The sequence below is a fragment of the Anser anser genome (genome assembly GCF_964211835.1).
Source record: "Anser anser genome assembly, chromosome: 12".
Classification (NCBI taxonomy): Eukaryota; Metazoa; Chordata; class Aves; order Anseriformes; family Anatidae; genus Anser; species Anser anser.
Window position 1 is genome coordinate 20893744 of NC_139733.1, and position 27760 is coordinate 20921503.

At 40.1% G+C, this 27760-nt stretch overlaps 1 protein-coding gene across 8 annotated transcripts in view; it reads left to right on the forward strand.

Annotated features, from left to right (window-relative positions):
• CHL1 (cell adhesion molecule L1 like) overlaps positions 1 to 27760 on the forward strand; it is a 127938-nt gene that overhangs the window by 75854 nt on the left and 24324 nt on the right. For 6 of the 8 annotated variants that reach the window (XR_014571602.1, XM_083795852.1, XM_083795858.1 and 3 more), the window contains 13 exons: positions 6791 to 6913; positions 7911 to 8081; positions 9667 to 9714; positions 11642 to 11762; positions 14122 to 14306; positions 19968 to 20099; positions 20539 to 20676; positions 21354 to 21465; positions 22220 to 22386; positions 23712 to 23877; positions 24895 to 25019; positions 27159 to 27260; positions 27470 to 27667. Coding sequence is in view for 7 of the 8 variants with exons in the window: in XM_083795852.1 (XP_083651978.1) it covers positions 6791 to 6913; positions 7911 to 8081; positions 9667 to 9714; positions 11642 to 11762; positions 14122 to 14306; positions 19968 to 20099; positions 20539 to 20676; positions 21354 to 21465; positions 22220 to 22386; positions 23712 to 23877; positions 24895 to 25019; positions 27159 to 27260; positions 27470 to 27667 (1788 nt within the window). In the remaining variant the exon portion in view is untranslated. The remainder of the gene's footprint in view (positions 1 to 6790; positions 6914 to 7910; positions 8082 to 9666; positions 9715 to 11641; positions 11763 to 14121; positions 14307 to 19967; positions 20100 to 20538; positions 20677 to 21353; positions 21466 to 22219; positions 22387 to 23711; positions 23878 to 24894; positions 25020 to 27158; positions 27261 to 27469; positions 27668 to 27760) is intronic. The other 2 variants (XM_083795856.1, XM_083795857.1) reach the window with 1 other exon arrangement.

Sequence of the window (27760 nt, forward strand, 5' to 3'; positions counted from 1 at the left end):
TTCCTACAACATGTTGGTACCAAAGGATCTGAAAGCACCGGGCTCATGTGGAGTTGGTGTGTCCACACAGCGACGCATTCCCACTGCCTTCTCATGCTTTGCAGTGACAGATGGCCACCTGTCTATAAAAGCCTATGTCTAGCAACTCAGCTCAGATGAAACGGGCTATAAGAAACATGCATAATCATTTATAGCATGTTTTTGTCATTGTAAATAATTTTGAGAAGTACTCTAGGCATAGCCAGGCATGGGGGAGTGGTGGCACTGTGGTTGTGCTGGAAGTAAAAAACATCGCAGGGGCTGGGATTGTTCCTGTGGGAGGGCTGCTAAGCATAATGTGTAAATGTATTGTTGTGAGCACGAAAGGTAGAATTAATTTTCACTTTAGCTAGTTTAATGTGCTCTTTTTTTTTTTTTTTTCTTTTCCTTGGGAAATTTATTTCATGTTGCACTGTATTGCATAGTATTCCCTAATGCTTGACATTTGGTAAGGAATTACTAAGAGTAAGTATATTGCTGTATTGTTTTGTCTCCACTAACTTGCAGTTGCTTTAAAGGACTAGCATTCCTGGTGCAGAAGAGAGATGCACAAGGCTTAGGACAGTAGGTTAAAGTTTACTGAACTAGTGATCTACGTTGTCTCCACAGGTAGGACAATGCAGCTATGTACCAGATGACAACTGAATTTTCAGGCAGGATCAGGAGAGCAATGCAGACAGAGCTTTGGACAGGGCATAATTATTTACTTTGGAGCCTGGCCAGGGCAACGGGGTTAATGCTTCTTATATTAAGCAAAGTGTCTAAGACTCATTAATTGTCAGAAGAGTTAAAGACCTCCTTGTCATGTTTCAGTGGAGGTATGTCACCTCCAGCAGCAGCACTGACAGCCCAGGGCTCCGTTGCTATCGGACCACACCAGATGCTTAAAAAGGGAAAACAAGAACTGGTTGATGTTTGTTTCTGGGACTGCTGAATCTGTACCTAGGGCAGATAATTTTTTCTTCTAATAAAAAATTGTCTATACTAGCTTAAATAGATGTTAAGCATACTGGAGGTAGGATGCAACAAATCGAGAAGTTCCAAACATGATTGTTAATGAATGTGAGAGGATTTTCAGTGCTACCACATGCAAAGTTCTAAATCCAGAAAATAAATAGATTGTGCAGGTAATATATTAAAGGTATTTAACCAACCCCCTCACCTTTTAAGGCACATTTCCTTTTATTCATACTCTCTGCCATTAATTCTTTCATTTAACTGTGCAATGTAGATACTGCAAATTAAATCAGGATTCAGGGAGAACAGAAGACACCTTTCATTTTCTAAAGTGCTGGATAGTCTACAGCTCTGCTCGAGTGAAAGAGATCTGCTGGTGCACAGAACTGCTGTAAATTAAGCAATCAGACACAGAAGAGTTTGGGAAAAATTACCTCTATTCACCCACAAGTTTTGAAGTGGAGACTGGTACATGTGAGATCACTACATGCATTCATGATAATGATGCAGAGGTTGCAGTGCCTTGCCAGCTGTATTCAAGTAAAATTTAAGCTACTTGGCAAGTCACTATGCCAATGAAGTGAAGAAAAACCCAGCAAGTCAGACTAGGTTAGTTTTTTCATAAATTACATTTCCACTGCACAGAAGTAGAATACTGAGTCTGTAAGGAAAGTGAGGTTGCTGCTGAAAAGGAGAACAAAAGACTGTTTACTCACAGTAGTCATTCCAAGAAAGCAATAGAAATGTCAGCAGAAATGATCACTAAATGTCACCAACATAATGAAAGCACCACACCTCCCCTACACGATGACATTAAGAAGAGTGGGGAAAAATGGGGTATCAAGATTGTCAAGATTTACAAAGTCCAGATTGTTACCAGATACATGCAGAAAGAAAATGAATTTAAATGGTGAGAACACAGACTTCAGCTCCCCTCCTCCTGTATTTAGGGAATCTATTGCTTGAATTACTGAGTAGGCCCTATGCCAGAAAAAGGAGAAAAAGTAGGGTTTCAACTTTTTTAATTAACTCTAGTGTAAAAGACTGTTCATGGTAGACTGTTAAAATTTATGTTCAGTATTTCTAAAGCCTTTGCTCTAAAGGACCAAAGATCTGAGGATGGAAACATAGCCTGAACATAAAATTGTCCAGGGGCAGCCTATGCTAAGGCAAGGGTGTCAGTTTCACACTCCAAGGAAATCCAAGCCTATATTAATATAAGAAATAATAATAATTTAAAAAAAAAAGTGAAGTAATCAGAAGATACTGAGTTGATACTAGAGCAAGAGATCTCAGTAACACTTTGTGAAGGCATTCAGTATAGCATACTCATTTTACAGAACAGAAAACAAAAGAGAGAAATTTGCTGAGAATTTTCATATAATGGGACTAAAACTTAAACTTCTTGCCTCCTAAACCAGTGTCCTGTACCTCTGACAACTTTTCTGGCCAGCTAAATCATTGGGATCACTCTCACTGTAGCCACTGACCATCATTTGGGAAAGGGTGATAGAGTTTTACACAGAATAACAGACTGTCACTGATTCCATCATAAAAGCTTCATTGAGAGTGAGTGGACTGACAGCTACGGTCTTCCTGACAGCCAGACTTTCCTAACTTTTTCAACAAAATGCAGCAGTTAAAAAAACAAAAACAAAAACCAAAAAATGTAAATAAGCAGATTATAAACTGTACAAAGGTTGCAATGAAAATTACAGATATAACTACTGCCTGTACATCATGGACCAGAATAACAATTGATGTACTGAGATGAGTATTGGGAGCTGCCAGGCTGCATTCAGTATAACTCATGTAGCTGGTGATTGTAAGTGATGTTTATAATTCTTTGATATGTTTAACTGTTCACCACACAAGATATAAATATGTATAACAAATTGCTTAGCTACTAATTGAAGTGTCTGAGGAGCTGGGAATTTCCAGGATGTAGAAATTTCTTGACTATTTCTACTTTTCCTCACCATTATATTTTTTAAAGATTTAGTTGTGGAGAAGAGCTTCACATCCACGATGGATCAGACTAAACATCCATCTAGTCCAGGACACATCTCCAACAATGTGCACAGAGAAAGTCATAAAAACAGACCTCACATACAGTGATGTCTTCCTGCAATGATCTCCCAAAATATATGCTAATTACTGATTTATCATAATGAGCCAACTCATATTTTACATCAGATACTGGTAGAAACCAGATGCAGTGGTCCCAAGGACTTCTACAGTTACTTGCGGAATGCCTTTCCCTTCAGTTCAGCTTCTCAGTGCTTTTCCCAGAAACATGTAAAATACCAGACTGAATTCACTCAATTCTCTAACTGGTGCAAATTCACATCCTCAATACATCTATAGTTGGGCGAAGTCACTGCAGTTGTAGCAGTAGGACAGGAACTAAGCTATAGGATGAAGCGTGCTAATAGATACGTGAGTAAATCTGCAGCAGTCTTGCTGGTGCCCGTGTACCATGACTCAGGTTGCTGTATTTCTATACAGCTAAACTCAAATTCACATTTTATAGTGCATTGTATTGTTCTCCCTCCTGTTTGCTTTTCATTGAGATACCGCATTTTCTGAACAGATAAGAAATAGGAGGGAGCAACCTGACCCAGTCTCCTTTCTGAAATTTCTCTCAGCCAAACTGATTTGTCAGTGGTATTTCAGCCTAATCTCAACTACGGTTTGGTCATTAAACTTTGAGTCACCCCAGGGATTAACAGAGCCTGGTTCCTTACACAAATGACTCTGGAAACTGAAAATATTTCATTTCCATGGTTTACACGCTGCCAAAGCACTGTGATTATGTTTTTTGAGTGCTGTACATCATTCAAGATAGAGCCTTGGCAGAAAAAGTACTTGGGCAATAACGCCTTTCCCAAGATTTTTTGAGAACTTTATATAACACGGTGTGTTTTTAGAAGATTTTTCCATATCTGAAGTCAGGTGTTTTGTCTTCCCAGTGGCTGTTTCACACATGACATTTGATTGCTTGTGTCGTGAGTGTCCTCCAACTGGTACTTCAGCAAGCCTTTCTCGAATCATTAAATAACATTGTTCTCCCCTGTGTTATGGATATGTGTGATGTAGCACTTGGAGCTATGCTGGATTCTCTGGCCTCTCTCATTATATCTGTGTGTTGGGAATTGCATGAAGGATTGACACAACATTTTTAGTGGTATCACTGCAAAGAGATCAATTGGTAAATCGTAAATTTACAGTGTCCATGTGCTGCATTGATAACTCTATACAGTATTAAACATTTTCATGATACTATTAATCTTCTATGCTACTTTCTAGCTTAATTTGCTTGTGATAGTTTCTGAGATTGGCCACAAATCAGTAGTGATTGATTCTGAAATGTCCACTAATTAAAACAGAGGAGCATGGTAAAAAAATCTGTTGCCTGCATGTATGTACTGAAGACAAATGGGCAAGAGCTGAAGCCTAATGTGATATTAGCTTCTTAGTCTTAATAAATCTCCTCATGCAGAATTCAGAAGCAATCATTTTTCTAGTCTTTGAGACCAGTGGGGCACCATCAAGTAAATATGTTTGTCAGGAGGTTTGACTCAGGAATTTGTTATGAAAATTGGATTTTCCTCTCTAGCAAAACTTCAAGAGTTCAAAACAAACACTCCAAGTTACGCATCGAGGGAAAATCAAAGTTTTTCAATGTTTTTCACAATGAACGAAGTGAAACAAAACAGCACGGAAAAAACCAGGAGCCCCAACCACCTCATGGTTCAAGTATCTATTAGAGATACAAGACACTGGGATTTGTGGTGCTGCTTCACCTAGTAGGGACCAAAGTGGACATTTGGGCCATACATTTAGATGAATACCTGCACTGCCAGCTATTGACTCCAAGACAATGATTTTTCACTGTCTTCTGGTGGGAATTACTATCTTCTTGCATAATTAAGTAATTATTGGCTACAGAAACTGACTGAAAAGGCCAGTGGCTATGGCACCCAATTGGGATATTGGAGACCCATATTTTGTTGTTGTGCCAATTGGGGCAGAAAATGGGTTTGAACAAAAGTTTCCAATGCCCTGGATGAGTAATCTCCCTATTGGTCTACTTGCTGGTCTCCTGGTTTTGTTGTATTAGTCCCTTAGAAATCCCTTATCCTTCACCTGATCCAGCTTTCTTACCTTCGTTGAGAGTGGTGTGCTTTTGGGAAAAGTAAGCAAGCTTTAGATCAACAAATTGTCTTTTTCCTACTGGAAAATGTTCCCCCTCCCCTGCAGTCAGTAGATGCACTTTCCAAGGGTTGAAGATTATAGGTTATTGCACATATTGTTCCCTCCCTTATCTGAAATACCACCTACAGAATGTGTGATGCTCATTAGCTCCATTTTGTCTCTCCTAAGAATTCCTATTGTATTAATAATCCTTCCGGCGATAAAATCTATGCCCAATCTGCATTCAGGCAATCAGCATTATAGGGATTGCTTCTTTTTGTGTTCACTAATCCTAAATGAATAAAGGCTCCTCGGAGTCCTGGCCCTGTGTTTCTCACCCTCTTTCTTTGGTTTGACTTCTGCTGTGTGACACTGCAGCTATCGTGCAGTGATGCTGGACCACTGATGTTTTAAATTGTTTATTTGCTATCAGAGTTCCTTCTTATGACTCGAACACCAGGATGGCAATATTTGCTGTGCCAAGTTGGCTCTGCACAGCCAGGATGCTTTCATTCCTTAGCTTTTAATTGCTGTTAATTTTACTGTTTAATGCGGTTGTCTGAACTGAAACTTTCACGAGTTTAAACTTGCCTGGAATGAAATCAGAAGACAGTGTCCGCCCAGAAACTGTGTTAGCTAAATTCATTTAAGGAGCGGTTGCATTCTGCAGACTAATTTCTTTGCAGTAATGTCTGAGCTGCAGCCTCCCAAGTGCTTGGTTTGGGGTGGGTTCCAGCCCAGCTCAGTTTCCTCTCTGCTCGGATGCGCTGCAGTTGCATTTTGGGCTGCCGAGACTGTCCAGGTTGATCAGGTTTACCAAACGCCATTCAGGCTTTGAATAGTCTGCTTACTCTAGGTGTTAATCGAGTCCTTAATCCATGAATTATTGAACCTGTATTTAATAATAATGCCTCCCTTGTGCACCCCTGTGTGTTCCTTTGTGCAAAGCCTGTACCTGCGCCTTGCTGAGAAAGGCTGCAGGTCTGCACAGCAGACAATTCACACCTGAGGGGGTGAGGAGGCAATATTGTCTTTACAGAAGCCTTCTGCTTCATCTAATTCAGGAGAGGGATAAGAGACAGACAGACTCCTGCCACAAGGCAGAATAGCTGCCTGGTGTCTGTGCTCACCTGCACTGACTTGCAGTGGCTTCTTGGGAACTACTGCGTAGCCAGGACTTCCCAAAAGACACTGTACTCCCAGACTGATCTCGTATCTCCAGGGATCCACCTGTGCCCTCTCCTCTATGCCCATCTCAGGCTCCCACTTCAGTTCTCTGTGGCCTTTACTTGTCCCTCTTAGTGCAAATAAATGAACTCTAGAAAGCATTTGAATGTAAATGCATTAAAATAAATCTTAAGCAAAGCTCATGGGTATCACAGGCAAATGTTAAACTTCAGGAATGAATAAAGCTAGCAAAAAAATCTTGCTCTTAGTAGAATGCATTATTAATCTGTATCACTTGTTAAAAATAGTAGCAACTAAAGGCAGAGAATGCAAAAGGTGATGTTAAGGTAAATATCTCATTAAGGACCATATTAAAGGGGAAAATTTCAAAGGGTAACTATAAAAGAGGAACTTCTTTGCTTTTGTACAGGTGTACCAAAATTCCCAAAGGAAAAAATTGAGCCCCTTGATGTGGAGCATGGTGATTCTGTGATCTTGCACTGTAACCCACCAAAAGGCATTCCACCTTTGCATATCTATTGGATGAATATTGGTAAGTAAACAATTTGCACACAATTCATACAAGGAGACTCAAAACATTTGTCTTCCAGAACACTTTCATTACAGGTTTATAACTGATGGGAGTGGTAATTGTGCAAGTGTTTAGGAAAAAGATCTGAATATTGGAAAACAAAATTGAAAAATTGGGAATGGAGTTATATTTTTACATAACTCAAAGTTAAATTGTAGAGTACAGTGATGCAATATATTATTAAATATTAGATATCAGAAAGCTTGAATATCAGTAAATAAATTTACCAGTAAGTAGGCCTGCTGCATTTACAGCAGAGAGTAAAATGTGTCAATATATCATGTCTATCATTACTATTTTCTTCTTTGCATAAATTAATGATTAATTTATGTTAAGAAAAAAACATCTGTGCCAGGTATGCACAACTCTTTCTTTGCGGTTTTCTATCACATCTGCAGCATTTGTATTCTGTAGGAATTTCTGGCTCTTGAGAAGCAAAGTAGCACCATGACATGAAGGGTTTGTTTCTGACACTGACCAAGTAGTTGCAGAGACAGGGTGCCAGATTAAACCTCTGATCTTATGAGGCAGCCTCGCTACTCCTGACATACATATTTAGCATAGGCCTGCATTTGGCTGGATCAACAATGAGACAGTACAGCATCCTCGGTCCATACTAATGCTGTCCTGCCCTAATCTGTAGTTACAGAGGAGCAAAGTGCTGGGGAGACTGGCTATAGGGGACATTTGCAAATGGTGACCTCCGTACCAGCATCGCAGGCCTCTGTATCAGGGACAGGTGCTGGTCGTTTCCTTTGACCCGAGCAGGAGCCGTGCCCTCGGCATTGTATATAGAATATTGGTAAATAACCCATGGGTTGGGCTGGGCCTTCTGCCTCTTTCACGTCAAAGTTAAATTCTGTATCTGGAAGCAAACGTATGACAAGAGAGCATTAGTAGTCATGTTGGTGAAACAGCTCAGTATCATTACCATATCATAATTATTTTTTCTTGCTAGATTTGCAGCACATTCCGCAAGATGAAAGGGTCTCCATGAGCCTTAAGGGAGATCTCTACTTCGCAAATGTGGAAGAAAATGACAGTCGAAGTGATTATTGTTGCTTTGCAGCGTTTCCAAGACTGAGGACGATTGTACAGAAAATGCCAATGACACTGAAGGTTTCCCGTTGTAAGTCTGTGGCTGGGTTATTTCTTGCTTTCTGTTGTTTTTTCTTTTTTAGCTCCCCAGGCAACAGTGAATGCAGATGTGTGCCCTGTGTCTCTGATGCGATTCCCTCTGAAGAAAAGGCATTCTACTGTGCTTATTCCTGCATTATTAACCTTGTTCTAACACTAAATTCAATGGCTAAAAGCTTTTTGCATATGTGGGGGCCCAAACGTACCCTTTACTCCCTGTTGCTTTCCCAACAGTAAAAGGTGATGGTGCATGAGGGAAATCTGCTTCTCTGGTGGTCCGGTGGGTCCCTGATGGGACTTTAGTGGGTCTTGAGGACTTTGTGGCCTCCCTGTCCCTAGGTGCAGGCCTGGTTGCTCTGGGTGCAGCGGTGAGGTCAGGAAGAACAGCGCTCAGGGACCAGGCTGCAGGCTCAGCCCTGGAGGCCTCTGTGCCTTTGTTTTCACCATGCATCACAAAAAAAGAAGGCACAACTGTCCCTCCCCTTTTCCCCAACGAAAAATGGGATGCTAGTCAGCAGCAAGCCTTGTAAATCCCTTTTTGGGACCTCAGCAGCAGCAGTGACTTCCATGATGGCCCAAGGCAGCAGGACAGGATGTTTTTTGGGCACTCTCAGCTGCATTAAATCAGCAAGGCCCTGCAGACGCTGATGGAGCTAGGGCAGCTTACACCAGCTGGAGAGAGCCACCCCATTTCGCTTGAATCTCTTTTGGATGTAATAAATTCTGGTGAGGCTTGTAGCATGAGTTAAGACTGCCCGTGCCCTTGATATCAGTCTTCGGTTTCACTAATGCTTCTGACCTTTGGGGCTTATGTAGCCCAGAAAGCAAAGGAGATTTTTCTTTGTGAATGAAAGCCTGATTTTTAATGTATGATTTTGAGAGTTTCTTGTTGGGATAAATAGATAAAGGATTAATAATGGGTTTGTATGTCTTAATACTTGCTTAAACCATATCTTGGGATAATAACTGTGAGGCAAATAGCAAAATGACATGTTGCCCTTCATAGCTTTTACAGTCCCACACCCATGCACATGCAGATTAGAGAAAAATGGGGCAGGGTTTGATTCCGAGACCTCTGAAGGAAAGACTGCAGTGGCTGCATGTTGCCATCGAATCCCTGAGACCGGGTGCAAGTGTAGAAGTGAGGTGTGCAATTGCAAGGTTTTGTAAACTTATCTGGGGACTTCCCCCTCTGCTCCAGGCCAAGTTCCTTTTGAAGGACTATATCAAAAAAATACACAGAAATAGCTTAAGCAATAAGAAAAAAAAAATGGAAAAAAAAAAAATTCTTTTTGGTGGATCGGGCTTAGTGATTTTTTTTTTCATTACACCTGATAGTTTGGATGATTATATCACCCATGAAGTATTTTGCAGAATATTGCGTATATTTAAAGGCGTTCTTTGTTTTCAGGAATTCATTGTTCATCTGTTGATTTACATTCTTTTTTTTTTTTTTTCTTTTTATGGCAGAAATTTATTGGGGGGGACATTGTTTTGTTTTGGTTGCTTTATTGCTTCTTTTCATTCTGTATCAACTATGCATGTTTGTATTTGGTTGTCACTTTTATTTATTTCAGTTAAGCATGCTAATGACTCAGGCTCACCTAATGCTGCGGTTACTAAGGGTGAGTTGAATGCATCTGTTACTTAGCCTTTAAGCTGAGAATCTACCAGCTGAAATGAAATGTGAGGTGCTGCTCAGAAAAAAAAAGAATAAATCACAAAAGACTTTTTATTGCAATGGGATGGATTTAAGTGGTCTGTGGAGTACAATTTGCTCATCTTGTACTTTTGACAGAAATTTGAAGGGTTTTTAACAAAGAGGTCATTTTCTTACTCAAGAAAGAAACATTCATATCTCATAATGTAATGTAAGGAAGGAGACTGGCGCCCTGGGTTTCTTGTGTTATCAGTTCAGAGCAGGAGCTGGATTCTCTGAATCTTCCTCTGGTGGTGAGGAAGACGCCGGCATTAGGCTGCCGTGGTCTGAACCATGAATTCGTGTCTAACAAGGGCTGCTTTACTCCAGGGCGAGCTTAAGGTTTGGATTTGCAGAGCTTTAGCTGCTCCATGTTAATTGTGCCCATCTGTAGCTGTATGCAGGGTGAGTGTGAGATGGTTTGCCTCTGTATTGTGCTGTTTGATATTCACCACAGGTAAGCGCTCCAACAAAGCACTTCTCATCCTGGGGATTCATGTCTTCCCTTGTTTTGTGCCTTCTTCTTTGTGGAGCCATATCCTGAAAATGCTGAAGTTTATGCAGACAATGTGGATAAGTCAGAAGGCAGCTAGTGGTTATTCTTGCAGTTCTCCACCCCATTAATTCTGTTTAAAAATACTTAAGAATGAGAGTCCGATTTTTCATATTTAACTTTTGATGATGATTTATTTTGGTTAAATTCCTCCTGAGAGTGTCTGTTTTTTAAGATGCCAAATCTGAAACTCTCGAAAGACCTTGTTCTGCTGGACGAGCGCTGGAGTTTTTGAAAAGTGGGTCCTTCCCGAGTGTTTTGGGATGGATAGCTCAAAGCATTGATAAATCCTCAAGACTTTGCCCATGGAGGCTGTTGCCATTTGTGAGCAGAACTGGCAGGGCTTGTGTGGAGAGACTGACACTCCAAAAAATGGTTTTGCCTCAGAGAAATGCCTGAACTCTTGTTACTGCTTGGGAGAGGGGCTGCCTGCCTGCCTTTGGCAGCAGGAGGCGGGGGGCAGATGGAAAGCAGGTGAGCATGTCCAGGGGCACCAAAGTGTTCTGCTGCAGCTCGGAGCTTGTGACACCGGATTGTAGAGATAAAAAGCAAGGGGGTTTAAAAAAGGACAAAAGATTTTTCAGAAAGATACATGTAGCTTTTCACCAAATCATCCGGAACTATTTTTGTAGAAGTAGTACCATTTGGGGACATTCATTACTGTGTTAATTGTTATTGTAGTGATAACTGGATAGCCATTTAACTCTATGCATATTTTGTCGTGAAACCATTGTTTGGCTGGCTGGAACAAATGGCCCGTTGAAATGAAATGCAGGTCAATCTTGTCTTATTATTTAAACAGTCTATGATACAAATCGTATCTCCATTACTGTAGATTTAATAATTATAACAAGATGCACAATTCTGTGGGATATTCAATTCAGGAAAGATGGGTTTCCATCTGAGATTTGAAAGATAATGGGGTCAACGCAGAACAAAGGGGCTAAGAAAGATGGTGCACACCAGATCAGTGATTGAAATGACCAGTGTATCAAAAATTGGCCAAGATGTATGATAGAAAGGGGCCAATGTTTGGAATTTAGGACATGAAACCATAGGAAATGAAGCTTCCTTAGTACCTCTGCCTGCTGTTATTACTGTAGCTATTTTCTGACTGTAAGAAGGAGAAACGGGAGAGTCCTGGATTGGTCTTAAATCATATAAATCAAAAAGAAAATTTACAAATCGATGTCAGAAGCCTTCTGACAGGAGTAATGTTTGTAGCAGTATTGAAGGATAAGCAAAGGCTCTAAGATTTCATATCTAACTTTCATTTTATTTCATTTTTATTTTGTTTTAGCAAATTTTATCAAGGAAAGAAAACCCAAACTGCTGATCCCTCCTGAATCTGCTGGCAGTAGCTCATCAGTCACTGTTATCAAGGGAGGTGTCCTGCTACTCGAGTGTATTGCTGAAGGGCTGTGAGTAATCCACAATAATGCACAGACTTATTCACCTTTTGAAACATAATTGAGGAAAGAAAAAGCTAAGTAAAAAATTATTCTCCTACAAATGTATGTACATACCTGTTCAATTTTAAATTGAACCTTTATGCAAAGTTTTTCTAGAGCATGCATACTCCTTGTAAAGCAGCACAGAGTTTTGACAGCTCTAGTCGTGGCTCTGTCTGTCCTAAGCATGGCAGAATATCTCAGTGAGGATGTGATCACTGTAATGACACAGGGGAGGGTTCAAGCAGGTGGCATGTGCTGGGAAATGGGATCAGGATAATTTTGTTCCTTATTGTAAGTATCAGGACAAATTCAGGTAAGTAAAGAAATCAAATGGCTAAATAAATGATTGAAGTGCAGTCCTCACAATGAAGCTGTGAATACCTCTCTGGACCTTGTTCCTGCTGCAGTAGCTCAGAGCAGAAATACGCCCCACTATGCTCTCAGTCCAGTTTTCCAATTTTACTATCTGCTTGTAGATGCAATTGTCTGCCCTTGAAGAGTTGCCACCAGAGAAATGGATAAAGCAAAAATCTCTGCAACCACTAAACCCACAATGAAAGCACAGTTGCTTCTGGTTTATTTGTGATAGAGCTTTTTGTTAAATGGAGTCTTAAATTATTGTGCTCTCATGCTGTATTGTGGAGCTGCAAGTCTGTGAACGCAGACTGTGGTTAGCAGAGAGATAACTCATATTAAAGGCTGTGCAATTATCCCCTCTATAAAATTCCAAAATCAGGATATTTATCTGCCTGAACAAACATGTTTAGGACATTTTGTTTTTCCATGTGGACTTGAAAGGGCATTGCTCATTTGGGCTGGCAAGATTATGCCTCTGCAGTTGGTTGCCATCTTTTGAGAGAAGGTGAATTACTTGTCTCTACTGGATCTGCTCCAAGTATCTGCAGTGAGTTTTAGTTCCCTGTTGCAGCACTTCCTTGTCTAATTCACTGCCCATCAAGCTAATTCACAGGCCCATGAACCTCTACAAATCCATGGGTATGAGTTTACAATGTTGTCAAGGTACTGAATAGACAAATCACCATGGAAATACACAAATATGAATTTTCATGTGCAAGAACTAATATCATATACAAGAAGAGAAAGAAAAAAAAAAAAAGTACGTTTATAGTCAAAAAAAAAAATTAGTTTCATTCAAATTTTTCCAGGATTTTTTTTTTATTTTTCAAACAAAAAGCATTTTTTTTAAAAATAGTCACTTTTGAAAGAAGACAAAGTACTTCTTTGAGAGCTTCTCTTCTTAGGAGGAGCTTTATTTCTCAAGTTCTTTCATTGAATTAATATTTTTCCATGGAAACCCTTTGAAACCACAGCATTTAGACAAAAATAAAATATTTGTTAAATTTTCCACTTCCAGCAGAAAAATGATCAGCTTTGCCTATATCTCTGCCAATCCATCCAACCAAATGTCCACAAGTCACGGAAGCGGATAGACTGAACCAGATTTCAAGTAACTAATATCAGGGGCAGCCAACTGCAAAATAAGGAAATAAGTACATTTCCAATCTGTTGTTTCTGAAGACTTGTATTCTGACTAACACCAGTGTCAGGAGGGCATTGCCTCAATGCAACGCCGAGGCAACACGGTGCCTGACTTCGGTACAAGAGCAGGAAAAGGACCCTTGCAGGAAATAGGACATTTGTACTGTTATGCTCACTGCTCTTGGAAAACCATAATTTCTTGGTACCTAGGGCTTTGAGTGGCTTGTGCCTGGGCATTTTGCCACAATGACAGATGGACACAAGAGTAAGCAGATATGACACAGTGTATGGTGGCGGGGTCGTGAATCCCAGCTGGGACTGTGCATGCAGCAGTCTGTCCTGAATTTCTGTGTCACTGCCACTTGCTTTCTAAAAATGTAAGGAACATTTTCAGCCATCTCCAATGGCTGGACGTCTTCCTAACTCAGCAGGGTACTGAGTGAAGTCACTGTAATGAAGTCTTTACCTCCTTGTCTGTCCTCAAGTGGCCTTTTGGAGTCGGACAAAATAAACTCCATTCCCTCTGACACAGTTCATGCCAATGTGTTGACAAGGAATGCAGCCTCATGCCATAGCCTGGGTTTGGCTGTGAAGGACTTATTCATAGGGGTCCTTCAAATCAAGGAACAGTATAGACTAACAATAGTCTATAGCTTGCAATATAGCTTGTTTTTTTTTTATTTGAAGAGTTCAAAAGACTCTGAAAACTTCTCCTTGCAACCCATGTGCCTGAACTAAAGAGACTCTGCTAAAATGAAATCTGTAACATAAATAACAGCATCCTGTTGTGCAACTCAAAATCTTTTTTTTTCTTCTTTGCTGCTAGCCCAACTCCTCATCTAAGCTGGGTCAAAGTTACTGGAAACTTGCCCAAGGACAAACCGGTAACAGAAAATTTTGGGAAGATCCTGAAGATAGAACAAGTGTCTGCAGCCGATGAAGGAACTTACCAGTGCACGGCAAGCAACCCCGTGGGCAGAGCAAAACATGAATTCCATGTTCATGTGGAAGGTGCGGAGTACATTTTACTAAACTTTTTATTTTGAACACTGAGAGGTAGTCGGGGAAATAAATAAGAACTTTTGCTAATATCACTTGATATAATTCATAAACTCAACCAACTGTATCAATTTATGCTAGTAGGACCAGCCTTGTAATTTTGGGAAGCTGGCAGAAAAGAGCATCATTTTTCTTGTTTTGTTTTGGTTTTTAATAGAATAAATGTTTTTTTGTTACTTTTTCCTAAACCATGAAGGCTTTACAAAGCACTGAGCAGAAGTACAAATGTGAGTGAATTATAGATCCAATACATTAAGATGTGAGTTAGTCAAGCAGAGATATTGACAAAATGTCTTGTATTAATCTGAAAGTCGGACCAGAAAATGTAATTATTCTACTTGCTCTTAAAAAAAAATATGAAAATGGCCATACAAGGCCAGATCAGAGGTCTGTTTATCTCAGTTTTCTTTCTTTGATTTTCACCAAAATTAAATTCCTATGGTACCACTCCTCTCTTGCCCTCCTCTGTGTGTTCTGCTATCAGCTTTGTATTGGAACAACCTGAGCTAAGAGTTATTTTTTTATTTGTTGCCAGTAGAAGTAAGGAGATTAATGAAGCCAGCCAAGGTACCTTCATAATAGGTGTCTTGCAAATAGTGCAGGTAGAGGCACTTGGTGCCTGTTCTCCCTCCTTCTTCCATCTGCTGTTCCCTTGCTCCCCAGACACTTCATACAATGCAGGTGTGGATGCTGCTCTCCTGCACTTCCTTTCATGGGAGCAAAGCAAAGCTTGAGTGAGATTTAACAGGGACAAGCGAGCCCTGCAGACGTATCACTGCCACCATGACTCTTTCAGTAATGCCCCCCATAAAGAGCTGCAAAGTAAGAATCCTGAAGCACAGATGAAAAACGTGCTGAAAACATTTTCTTTCCTGATGAAAAAATTCTCCAGCCTCTGCTCTGCAGAGGGAAAAAAAAAAAAAAAAAAAAAAGGCAATATTAAACTGCCAGGGTCTGTCAACCGCTGGATTTTAATCTGTGCTTTTTCTCACTCTTTGGTCACGAGAAGTCGTGGTGGGAGGACACGTGCTTTCAGCTACCTGCTTTTTATTTACTCGTTGCTGTGGAAGAGCCTTTTCTCCCCCTTTGTGAAGAATTCTCCCCTTTCACTTGACACAGCCTGGTGTGTCGTAGTCTTCTTTCCCTTCCTGGAAGTGAGTCAGAGGGGGATACCAGGGCATGGCAAGTTTTCAGCTGCAATGGAGGGGAAGTGCTGACTCCTAGAAATCATTCCAGATGGTTTGGAGCATCTCTGCTCTAGCTGAATATTTTAACAATCTGGCTATGATTTTCTCGCCTGTAAAAACTGAATCCTTCAAAGAAATTGCAGGAGCTGCAAATACCAAAATACCAGGAAAATAACATTAATTAAGCAGTTCAGATTATTGACCCCTCTTCTCCTCCAGTCTCTAGAGGGAGGAAGGCTTCCGGGCAAATTGTTATTCCTACTCATTAACAAACAATTATTTAAAAAAAGAAAGAAGTAAAGAAAACCACTCTAACAATTGCAGTATAAAGAATGTTTATGCAATTCCTATTAAATTAATTTTCCATTTGTGTAACTAATTTTGGATGCTGTCAGTAACAGGACTTTGTCCTAGCAGGTCATCACATCCATATTATCTTGGTAAAACTGAGCAAAAATACCATCTTTTTCTATAATTTCAAACCAGAAAATGTCATTAACATTCAACAGAGATGGGTATGTTCATCATTCTTGTAGTGACTCTTGTGTGCACACTCAAGGGCAGGTATTGAGCTGGTGGAAGTGAGCATTAATTTCAGTTGCTTTCAGGGAAGTTATGCTGACGTATGACATCCTCATGCCTGATAGGCACTTCTCAAAAGATGTGTGCAGGGAGAAGAAAATTAAATATGAAGGAAAAAATACCTCAGTCATTAACCACCAACTATTCTCCATTTAGTGTTGGAGTAGAAATGAGGACTTGGTTATTGTTCCTGCACTATTTCACTTTTTCTGTTCTTGTTCCTGGTATTTGAGGATCTCAGAGCAACACCCCAGCCTTCTAAATAACAGCCTGAAATTATGATATTTTCATGCAGCCCACTTACTAATCCTACAGTATTCTGAAGGCAAAGATTCAGGCAATTATTACCAAGTATATGAAAATATTCAGCCAGCAAATTGCTTGACTGCTTGAACATTTTAATCTCTCTCTGTGAGGAAAGATGTAGCCTGGAACACTGGAAGAGGCACGAAAAGCCTATTATTGTTATTAGAGGGAGAGAATAAACTATATATAAAACAAAGGCAAAACAAGCTCTCAGATTGTCTTGATCTCAAATGTTTGTTTATTTGGTTATTGTGTATAATCCCCTAAGCCTAATATAAAGTGTATATACAAATGTATATACAATCTCAACATCTCGTCACTATCATAATGCCTGTTCTAATGGTACCTTGATCTTAACTGAGGCTTCTAGGCTGTGTTTAATAGAAATAATTGCAATATAATGATTAATTATAGTAATGATGGAATACCTAAGGGCCTTTTCAGATACTTTCATTACTGAGTTAGAGAAAAATAAAATAGATAAAACTAGTGTGATGTAGATACATGCCCGGTTATTTTAATGAGACTCAAGCTGTAGTTCTCGGTGTTTCACTGGGAAAGGTGATAACTGTATCTGAATCTGCAGATGATAACCCCAAAGTGGGATGGATTGTCAGCCCTTGGGAAGATGTGAGAGAATTTGAAATGATCTTGAAAAATTTGGAAAATGGTCTGGAATGAAAAGGATGGGCTTCAGTAAGCACAAGTGCAAATTCTCATCAGGCAGCACTAATTGGCTTCATAAACACAGGATGGAAAATGTCTGGTTAGACTGGTCTGGAGGATGTATTGGATCACAAGCTGAACTCTGCTCAGAAATACTGTTCTTGCAGAAAAAGAATAATCATCCTGGAAAGGTTAAAGAAAAGTGTTGTTTGTAAAACAAACAAACAAAACTACTGAGAACTGATAAGGCCTCACGTAACACATCCAGTTTCACATCGAGGATGGGGTTCACTCAAGACAATACAGAAAAATCAGTAAGGGTAGTCACAGATCTCAAAAATGTGGCCTTTGAGAATAAATAGATAGATATGTTTAATTTAGGAAAGAATGAATCCGGGGTACATATAACAGCCTTCAAACGCACAAAAGTTTCTTCACAGTAACACACCATTCCCTGTCTCCCCTGGGCATAATACAATAGATCTAAACTACAGTGAGGTGAATTTGGTTAACATTAAGTCTGTTCTAGTTATGAGGGAAAGGATAGCACTGCTGTAGACAGCACAGGAGGCTGTGGAGTTTTGGATCCATCAGGAACGCTCTAGGTGTAGGTGAACTTGTGTTGTTGCAGAAGTATGGACGAGATGACCATTTTAGATCCCTTTTGTTTTCAGACCTCTCATTATGTTCCCATAAAGACATAAATCTCTTGATTGGGCGGCCCACATCTATAACTCTTACCTAGAAGAACACATTATGCAGTGAAACATATGCTATACCGTTTTGCTTGTGCAGATTAACTGCAGATTTGTCTGTCCAACCACAGGTTATTGTGGTTGCTAGACTGTATGTGTATATTTTGTTATTCTTACATTTTATCTGCTTATAAGTACTATAGCATATCTGCCACAAAGGAGAGAGGTTCTTCAGTCTTTCTGTGAAATTACATTTCATACTCGACAAAATCTCATTGACTGAAGCTTCATAGCTGCATCACTTCCTTGGGGCAACCACAGCAATTCCCATACTGCAGTGTAATATATCTGCAGCTCACTTTCAAAAGTGTATGCACAAATTAAAATAGGAAGGGATCTATAGTGTAGTTTGTATCCAGGTTTTGCTTAGTGTCTCACCTCCTCCAAAACATCCTGTCTCAAATACAGTGCTTGTGGCAGACATAGTTGGGGGAGAAAAATTCATTAGGATTGTTAGAAACCTTTTCACCTCCATGCCTTTGACTGTCTTTCTCTGATGTATGTATAATGTATGAGAGAGAAAGAAAGAGATCTGCAAACCCAAAATGTTCTGCTGCATGCAGGTTTTTCCTGGAGTCAAATAAAAGGAAGCATAGCAAGTATGGTCATGTTACGTGCTGCACTACAGGAGGCCAACCAGCTCTCCAGCGAGGAAGGCAGTAGAAGAAATCTGTACTGTGAATGAAATGCAAGGATGTTATATTTTTTGATAAGCTTTGGTGTCTTACATTTAATTCATTCTTTAGCTGTTGCTAGTCAATGCCTCTACGTGGGTTCTCTACTGTGGAAATAGTGGAGTTTGTGTAGAAGCTCTTGTTTATCACACATCAGAGGTATTTTTTAATATATCTGTGTGAGCTATGACGTTTTATTTTAATATATCACACTGATAACATCTGGAGATGTATTACCAAGCAACAGCTCTGTTAATCTTCAAAGCGTATTATGAGCATTAACTAATGAATCCTCATGTATCCCATACATTAGCTCATCTTTTCAAATAGGGAAGGCGGGGAGGAAGGGTCCAGTGATCTGCTTAGGGCCAGCATAAGAGGTAGTGACAGGTCTGGAACTAAAATGTGGAAGTTTGTTGCTTCTCAGGAAGAGGTAATGACAAATATAAGGCTGTTCTTTGTTTGTTTGTTTTGTTTTGTTTTGTTTTGTTTTTAAGGCCACCCTCTGCAATGTATGCAGGCTCAGGGATCTGCATTTGGTCTGTAGATGTCAGAAAGCTGTCATGAGATTAATGATTTATTTTTCTTCTCTGTTTCTTCCCTCTCTTACGGTTGCGGTGGTTTTTTTTTTGTTTGTTTTTCCAATGAGTTCTGAGTAGCTGATGCTCAGGGGCTGCTCTGGTTTAGCTGGCAGTGCTGGGGGAAGAGGAGGGCACAAGGAATGCAGGAGCAAACCGCTGCTCCTCTACCACCACCCTGTGGGGGACTTTCCAGGACTGGTCCTCAATCAGTGGTCAGAAAATGTCTCATCATATCTAAATATGTTATGGATCAGCATATGGGCTGAATATAGGGTGGAAAACCGGGATATTGAAAAGCACAGTGCACATCCTCAGCACCCACAGATGAGCAGATGGAGGTGCTCAGCATCACCTCTGCATCATCACGCTCTGCCCTCCGGCTGCTCCTGGGCAAGCCGATACAAGCCATTTGCTCATGTCTGCTGAGTATTCGAGCTGAATGGTTATTTGCATCTTGTTTGAGTTGCTGAAATAGTCTCACGTCATTTCAGAGACCACAGTCTCATATCTGAGGGTCCTTGTGAAAATGCTGACACCACTAGGTTTACCTCCCTCCCCAGCCTCTCACCTCTCATCTTCTTTGCATTTGTTTTCCACTTCGGTAAACACTGCCCATTTCCTACACTCTTCCCTCTGACATTTGCATTTTACAAAGCCTGAAGGACAGAAATTGTTGAATACTAATGCTAATTTTACCTTTTGTAGCATTGGCTTGCAAGAAGTATGCTCCAGCTGCACAAAAGGCTGCTAGGAGCTGGTGGCAACTGTTGGCAGCGTTTGCCATCTCCTGGAGAACCACGGTAATAGCAGCCAGACTTGTCCTGCTGTGTCACCTGCTACCTGCCATGTCCCCTCTTTACAGAGCCTCCTCGGTGGATTAAGGAGCCCGAAGGTGGTGTTTACAGCGTAGGAACAAACCTTGTGCTGCTGTGCGAGGCGATTGGCAACCCAGAGCCAACCATTCAGTGGAAACTTAACGGGATGCCCATTGACAGTAAGTACAAGGTCCTACAGCCTTCTTTAGGAGGTGGTCAGGTAGGACATGTCTGTGTTGTGCCCTTGGAATGCACAAAGCCTAATGCACCAAATGATGTCTTGTGTGACATCTGTTTAAACATATTTTCATATTTATTTAATTAATAAAGCTTCTATTTAAACATGAACTTGAAGGGAGGTGAAAGCGGTGCAGGTGTGGAGTGGCTGTGAGTACCTAACCCTGTATTGCTCCCATCTGCTTGGGATATGGGGTGGTACTCGTGCTTTTGAGGGCTCTTGGTCTTAGTGCTTCCGAATTAGCACAAAGGACAGTGAGTCTGAGGAGCACAGGCCCTGCTCCCAAGTGTGTTGGTGTTATCACTACTGTTTTGAAACTCCTATATCGTTTGGTTTGGTTTGGTTTTAACTGAAAATTGACAGGGTCTGGTTCTTTCCAGGTAGGACCTTCAGAGGGAGAATCTCTGCCAGAGAGATCAGCCTTACCAACCTTCAGCTTCAGGACAGTGCCGTGTACCAGTGCGAGGCCAGCAACAAGCATGGTACCATCCTTGCTAGCGCCAACGTGAATGTCCTCAGTGAGTAGTGTCTCACCTCTTCACGTTTATTAAGAAAGATGTAATTAAAGCGTCCCATTTTGATACCTCTTAAATCTTGAGAATTGTTCCAGCTCTCTATTCTGTTGCATTGGCCCCGGATTTTAAGAAATACCAAATCTAGTGCAACAGGCCTTATCATGGGCAATATTATACGCTTAGCTTGAGCGGTCATGAGCATTGATATATTCTTTATTTTAACAACGTAGTTGTTGTTTTAGGCTCAAAACCTTTGGAATTCAAATGTATTAAGACCACTGGGGACTAGATTGTGGCCACAACTGTGTTTTTGAATTATTAAATGTACTGTGTATTGTTAATCTTTAATTTCAGTTGTGATACTGAGCCTCTTCTTTGAAGACGGATTGTCATGGGAATTTATTTAATAAGAGAGGTCTCTAGAGGAAGCAAAACTGGTCTGTTTTTTGTCTTGGAGTTGAGCTTTCATGGTCTGACATGTCCAGAAGTCAACCACTGTTATCTTTGTCATTGAGGCTTATGAGAACTCAGTTGCTCAGTGCAGGAGCAAAAAGGCAGTGAAATTCCTGCTAAGTGACCAAGCCTTTGACCTTTCTATGGTGGGAAAAGGGTGTGATGCAGGGACTGTATATTCCCAGTTCTGAAGTTGAGTGCTGCTTGTTTTGCATTCTGTTTTGCAGATATTGCTCCCTTAATACTGACCTCAGATGGTGAAAACTATGCCACAGTTGTGGGTTACAGTGCCTTCCTGCACTGTGAAATTTTTGCCTCGCCTGCAGCAGATATTAGATGGTAAGCTACTGAGAACTGACTTCTTCAAGTGAAACAAGTTCATGCAGGCTTCCCAAACACTAAAAAATGTGCTCATGTTGTGGAATTAGAATTAGCAATTTGTAACTAAACTATGTTTAGTATAGGTATCCTGTTTAAAAAATGTACTTTTCCTCAAGAACCTTGCCACATTGATTTAAAGAGGGGGCGGAAAAAAAGTTAATGAAAGTCCTCAATTCCTGTATGAAGAGGTGTTGGGATATTCATTAAGTAGAACCATGCCTTATGTAGCCAAACCCTGCTACAGCTTCATCAGTCTTAGTTTAACATTGGTAATTTGTAAAGTTTGGACACATTGCTGGGGTTGAAAGGCAATGACTTGCAGAGCACGTTCACGTGGAAATGGTTCCATGCAGTTGGAAATCACCGGACTGCCATAGCAGTTGACAGGCGCAATAGAATTGCACATGACAGCTATGGATTAAAGACTCAGCCAGAGTAGTTTAAAGATCTTGGTAGACACTGTCAGTGTATTTTAGGTTTGCAGAAAGCTTATGTCCCTTTATGATTTGCCTGCATGTAGGTAAAGTGACTTGCTGACCCCAGACTCCTGAGTCCCCTGCACTATCTGCAAACCATGAAATATGAAAACGTATGGCAGGGGTTTGGAACTAGATGATCTTTAAGGTCCCTCCCAATCTGAGCCATTCTATGTTTCTATGAAATAATAGTTCCTACAACCCCAGAAATAAGCCGTAACTATTATCCTCTTTAGGACTAAGGATGATAGCATAGAGCCACTCTCAGCATTACGCTACGAATTAAATAAAAATGGCACCCTAGAGATCAAAGAAACAAAGAAAGAAGACTCAGGATCATATGCTTGCTGGGCTGCAAACTCGGTTGGAAAAAGAGCAATCACAGCGAATCTGGATATAAGAGGTAATATCTCACTTATGAACGGAAAGACCTTTGGTATTTACAATTTTTCATTAAATAAGTACTTAGTAAAAACTCAGTCCAAGATACTGATATATTCCATGAGGTTATAAATTCTCTGTACATTAAGACCTAAAATTGCCATAGGTCTCACATATGTGTAGCAGTTAGTATTACCCCTATTTTTGTTTGTGATTTCTCCATGCTCATACGTGATGTTTACCTTCTTCTTGACACTTGCAGAAGCTACACAAGCCACCAAAAACTTGCAGCTTATTTCCCAAATCCTTCAACTTTATTATCTTGAAAGGATTTTCCTTCCTTCTTGCCATCAGCCTTGTTACGTTCAGAGCAGGTTCTTGGGTGGCTCTTGGGGTTCAGAGCCCTCCTCATGTACATGACCTTGGTAGAGTCCTTGCTGAGACAGACAGGTTCCCCAGCTGCTTTTCTCAAAGCCATGGGCTTCCTCCTCTCCTAATGCTGCTTCCAACACGCTGATCAGAAGGTACATCCAAAACTTGGTAAAACACCAAGCGCATTGTAGCAGGATGAGTGACGGGGCTTTGCAGTGGGCCTTTGCCAGACTATCAGCTTGACAAGTATTTGTTAACACAGGGGGAGGAAAAAAACCATGAACTTCAATACTCAATTAACAAAGTCCTCAAAAGCACTCTCAGATGCAGATTTGCTGTAACTAACTCAAGAAAAAAAGTCTTTTTGTGTTCTATTTCAGGCCAGTCTCTTTGCTTTGTAAGTTTTACAGTTATAATAAACATGAAAATGTACAATAAAATTCTCACAAAGCAATATTTCACTGTAAAGAGAAGTGCAGCCAAGTGCTTTCTTCCTACTTATTCATCTGTTTCTGCATTTAGATTAGAGTAAATTAAAAGAACAAACTTGATTGCAATATTTTTTTCTCACTCGACTTTAATAAGCTTGTAATTTTTCTTGGGTCATTGCCAAAGCCTATTTCAAATGACAATTGGACATAAAAATCATATTCAAGCTTTTTTTATCATCCATTTCATAACAGTCTGCTAACAAGGATTTTCACCTGTGACTTTGTGTGTTTGCGTGCGTGTTTCTTGAATATGTTGGTTGGGACTGAACTAAAATAGAAATTTTCAAGATATAAAATTATATCCTGTCAAATCTCCATTTCAAAACCAACCTCCTCCGCTTGAAATGTTTGTATATAGAGATAGATAGATGGATGAAGATATGATCATTGCTCCTGAGGTTGATTTTTATATATGAAGTGCTTGGTGAAAATTTAATGTAATAGTTTCTCTCTCCTAATCAAAGTGTTTTCTGTGATCAACCAGATGCTACAAAAATTGTCGTTACTCCGAAGAACCCCCGAGTGTTGAAATCACATTCGATTTTGTTGAAATGTCAGTCTGAGTATGATTCACACTTGAAAAACAGCTTCAAATTATCCTGGAGGAAAGATGGAGATCAGCTGCCAGTCAACAGCACGCAAGACAGCAGGTAAGCAGGGAAGAACAAGAGTTTTCTTGAGCTCAGCTGAAATAATGCTGTATAGTGCTGGAACATGAGTATTAATAAACATGAAACTTAATAGCTTGAAATGCAAATTTATATCTGCAGGAATTCTTCATGCGATATATGAATAGATCTGCATTTTGTCTACATAAATATATATGCATCTGTATGAGTTTTAAGCTGTGACTGGAAAATTATTATTACCGTTGTTTTTGTTTACTCTCTTTCACTATCATCATAGAATGCTGTATAAATGTTGGTTTAACCCAGAAATATAACCCTAAACTCTGTGTAGTCAAATGTGATTTTGTTTCTCCACTTGGATTGAACTAGTATTTTCCTGTGTTTATACCTGTTTGGCCCTTTAATGGGATGGAGCCTAGACTTTATTCCATATGAAAGGTCCCACAGTGGGCACACTGATGTCTTTATTAATTAGTCATAGCAGAAAGGTGATTTCCTAAACACTGCAGTGCAGGAGGGGTGGAAGAGGATACTGCTGAGGCCACAGAAGGTAGAGAGAGAGTACCAGGTAAAGACCAGATCAGTCTTCACCCTGACAGAACCCATGGGCCTGGATTAAGGCCAACTGCCCCTGGTGCATAGGACGTGACACATGTGGGCTGGGAATGCTGGGTTTTACTCAGCCCTCTTAAAAATGTATATATAAAGCCCGTGTATTTCCCTCATTAATGATGTGCCAAAACCCTATGTGCCAAACCCTCAGCTGATGCATATCAATGTGGCTCTTTTTAGATCAAGAGAGACATGCCAACTTCCAGCCATGCAGGCTAAATTGCTACAAAATACAAATAATAGTCTACAGCACAGTGTATAATACAACTACAATCGCATTTTAAAATAATAAGCCTAACATGCAATTATGTTATTCAAAATGTTCCCTTACCAAGTTTTTTCATGAACTGTTTTTCAGTGAACAGTGTCATATTTTTCTCTCTATGTATTTTTTTAATTGTATGTGCCTTTTTTCTTGCCCTGTAGGATAATTATGGACATGGATACACTGTTCATTTCAACTGTGACGTTGGAGGATCAAGGAGTTTATACGTGTGTGGCTAGCACTTCCCTAGACAGTGTCGCAGCGGAATCACGGTTAATTGTTCTTGGTAAGAGAATATTTTCCTAGTGTGCAGTCAGGTTGGTGCAATAGTGTGTGCACTTTTGTTTAATTAGTTCTTTTACCCATTTCAGTTACCAAACCTCAGTAATAAATTATTGCCCAGTGGCAAACAGCAAATTCATAGCAGAGAAAGGACTTGACCCACAGAGTCTGAAGCTTGACCTTGCTTTTGAGCATCCTTACCACCAGTCTCCTGTCCTGAAGGGCTGCTCAAAATTAAGGAGATGAACTTGTGTAGTGATGTGCAGTCCTTTGCAACATCAGCCTCTAACATTTACCTAAGGACATCAGAGAATCACTAGAATGCTATTTTGCTGAGAGTTTTGTGTTGTTTTAATTTCAGGGTTTGTTTGTTTTATATTTTTGTTTATTTCTGTCAGTGATTGCTAACAGGAGCTAAGACAGTCTGACTTTCAGGATGTTTTCACACTTTAAATGAATGGTATTTTTCAGTAAATAGTAAATTAAGAAGATGCTATGCACATTATTTATGGTACTGTGTTCTTTAGTAGTATATAATTCAAAATGTTTGTAAACTGTTACATTACTTATGAAAATTTCATGAGGCATTTTATTTCTTTTTAAAAAGTTGATTTACAGAAGGGGAAAAACATTCTTGTGCTTGTTTTTTTCTTATGTATTGTACATAAGAAAGGTCTTGGTGGATTAACAATATCTGTTATTTTCCAAATGAAACAATTCAGGCTTCTTTTGCAATGAAAGACCTGTGAGATGACTAAAGAACTAAACATGGAACAGATGGAGATATCAAAATATGGGCAAATGAGCGCAGAAGATGTATTCTGTTAGAATATTTCTAGGTATTTGTTCTATTGTTAATGAACAGATAGCAGGATGGATACCTCAAAGATATACCATCACTGTCTTCAAATACAAAATCATAGCACCATATACCATAGCACACAAACATATTCTTTTAAAATTTTTGATGTACCCTGAGATATAAAAAAAAAAAAAAAACAAACAACCTCAAGGTTGTTATTTTAAAAACTCTGTTTAGTCCCTACTAATCGCTTTCACAATGACAGGGACAGTGTTATTCATTGAGGCAGATGCTTTTCCTGTAAGAAATGACATTATCAACCAAAATGTAGTTAGAACGTTGGGGCAGAAGGAGGTCAAACACCCATCAAGAGCTGCGTAATTTCATTTCGTTGGTCCGTACATTTTTTAGATTTTGAAACTCTAGCTTCATGCCCAGGAAGCCTTCCTGCACAAGCTCTGAGATTGTTTTCCTGGTGAATGCAGTTTTGTGTTCAGGACTACATGTTTAAGGAGGACTAGTGTGTGCGACTTTGGAGGGATGAGGGGTAACCATCAGCCCCCTGCAATAAGGAATTGTTCTTTTACATCAGATTTTATACAATCCAATTACCAAGCTAATCCAATATAATCAGATTTTAAATTGATAACCGCGTACATAAAAAGCGAGCTCTAGTGCGTGCAGAGCAGCAGCAGGATAGTCCTGTGCTCAAGGCTTGGGTAGTCCCACGCTAGTCCCCAGGAGGTGCAGTGCAGTTATCACAACAACCACGAGCTACACAACTGACTCGATATATTCTCTGGACAGCACTAATTGAGCTGGCAAGTAATGAATTTTGTTGTTTCCTTTTAATATAGGTCCCCATGGCTGGGATAATGAATGTTATCCTTTCACTCATGCTCTAAAAGCCAGGTTCAATAACTGTGAGAGCCAAGCCTCCTCCTAGCACTCTGGTTTGCGCCACAGTAAATCCAAGCGATTCTAATATAACTTTCTGCTGAGAGCAGTGTCAATATCTATTAGTGATTATATAAATCCTAGTGATGATTTGCAAAGAAAAATCTGTTGCTCTAAGCAAGATAATGAGAGTAGATGGAAATACACTTGTAGAAGGGATATTGCATTTATAGGGGAGAAAGCAGAAACAGAAAACTCAGTGTGTTTTTCTGTACCAAAGCAGGATCTTTAAAAGCAATTCCTACTTTCCTAATCCTGTCCACTTTGAAATAAGAAGATGTTTTACAACTGCCTTCACTGGAGCTTGCTGTTCCAGTCCTTTCAAAAATACCAAATAAACAGGGATAATTGCCACGCTCTTGACAGCTCTTTGTTGTGTCTCAGATGTTCCTGATCCACCAGAAGATCTGCAGCTCTCAGAACATCAAAACCGAAGTGTTCGACTATCTTGGAAGGCTGGGGCCAGCCATAACAGCCCTGTTAATGGTATGAAGGATTTTGGTAGCATCACCTTACATCCTTTAGCATAATGACACATCACGGCTGTCAGAATAATCAAACCGTGCTCAAAGCCGTCCTTAATCGGTTTTCCTGTGACAGTTAATTTGCTCTAAGTTCATTTCCATCCTGCTATTTATAAGCAGTTCATACGGGTGCTGCCTGTTTTCCTCTGCTTTGTTTTCTCTCTTCCCCAGAGTCCATTATAGAGTATGAAGAGAGTCAGTGGGAGCCGGGGAGGTGGCAGGAGCTGACCCGAGCCCTGGGGAATGACACCACAGCCCTTCTGACCCTGGCCCCATACATGAATTACCAGTTTCGTGTCGTGTCTGTGAATGCTGTTGGAAGGAGCCAGCCTAGTAAACCATCGCTGCGCTATGCAACGCCTCCAGCTGGTAAACACTGCCATCTAGTTTTTTTTATGTGAATATTCTTAATGCTTTAGCAGGAACAGCATTGCCCTCTTTTCCTTCTGAGGGGCATAAAGA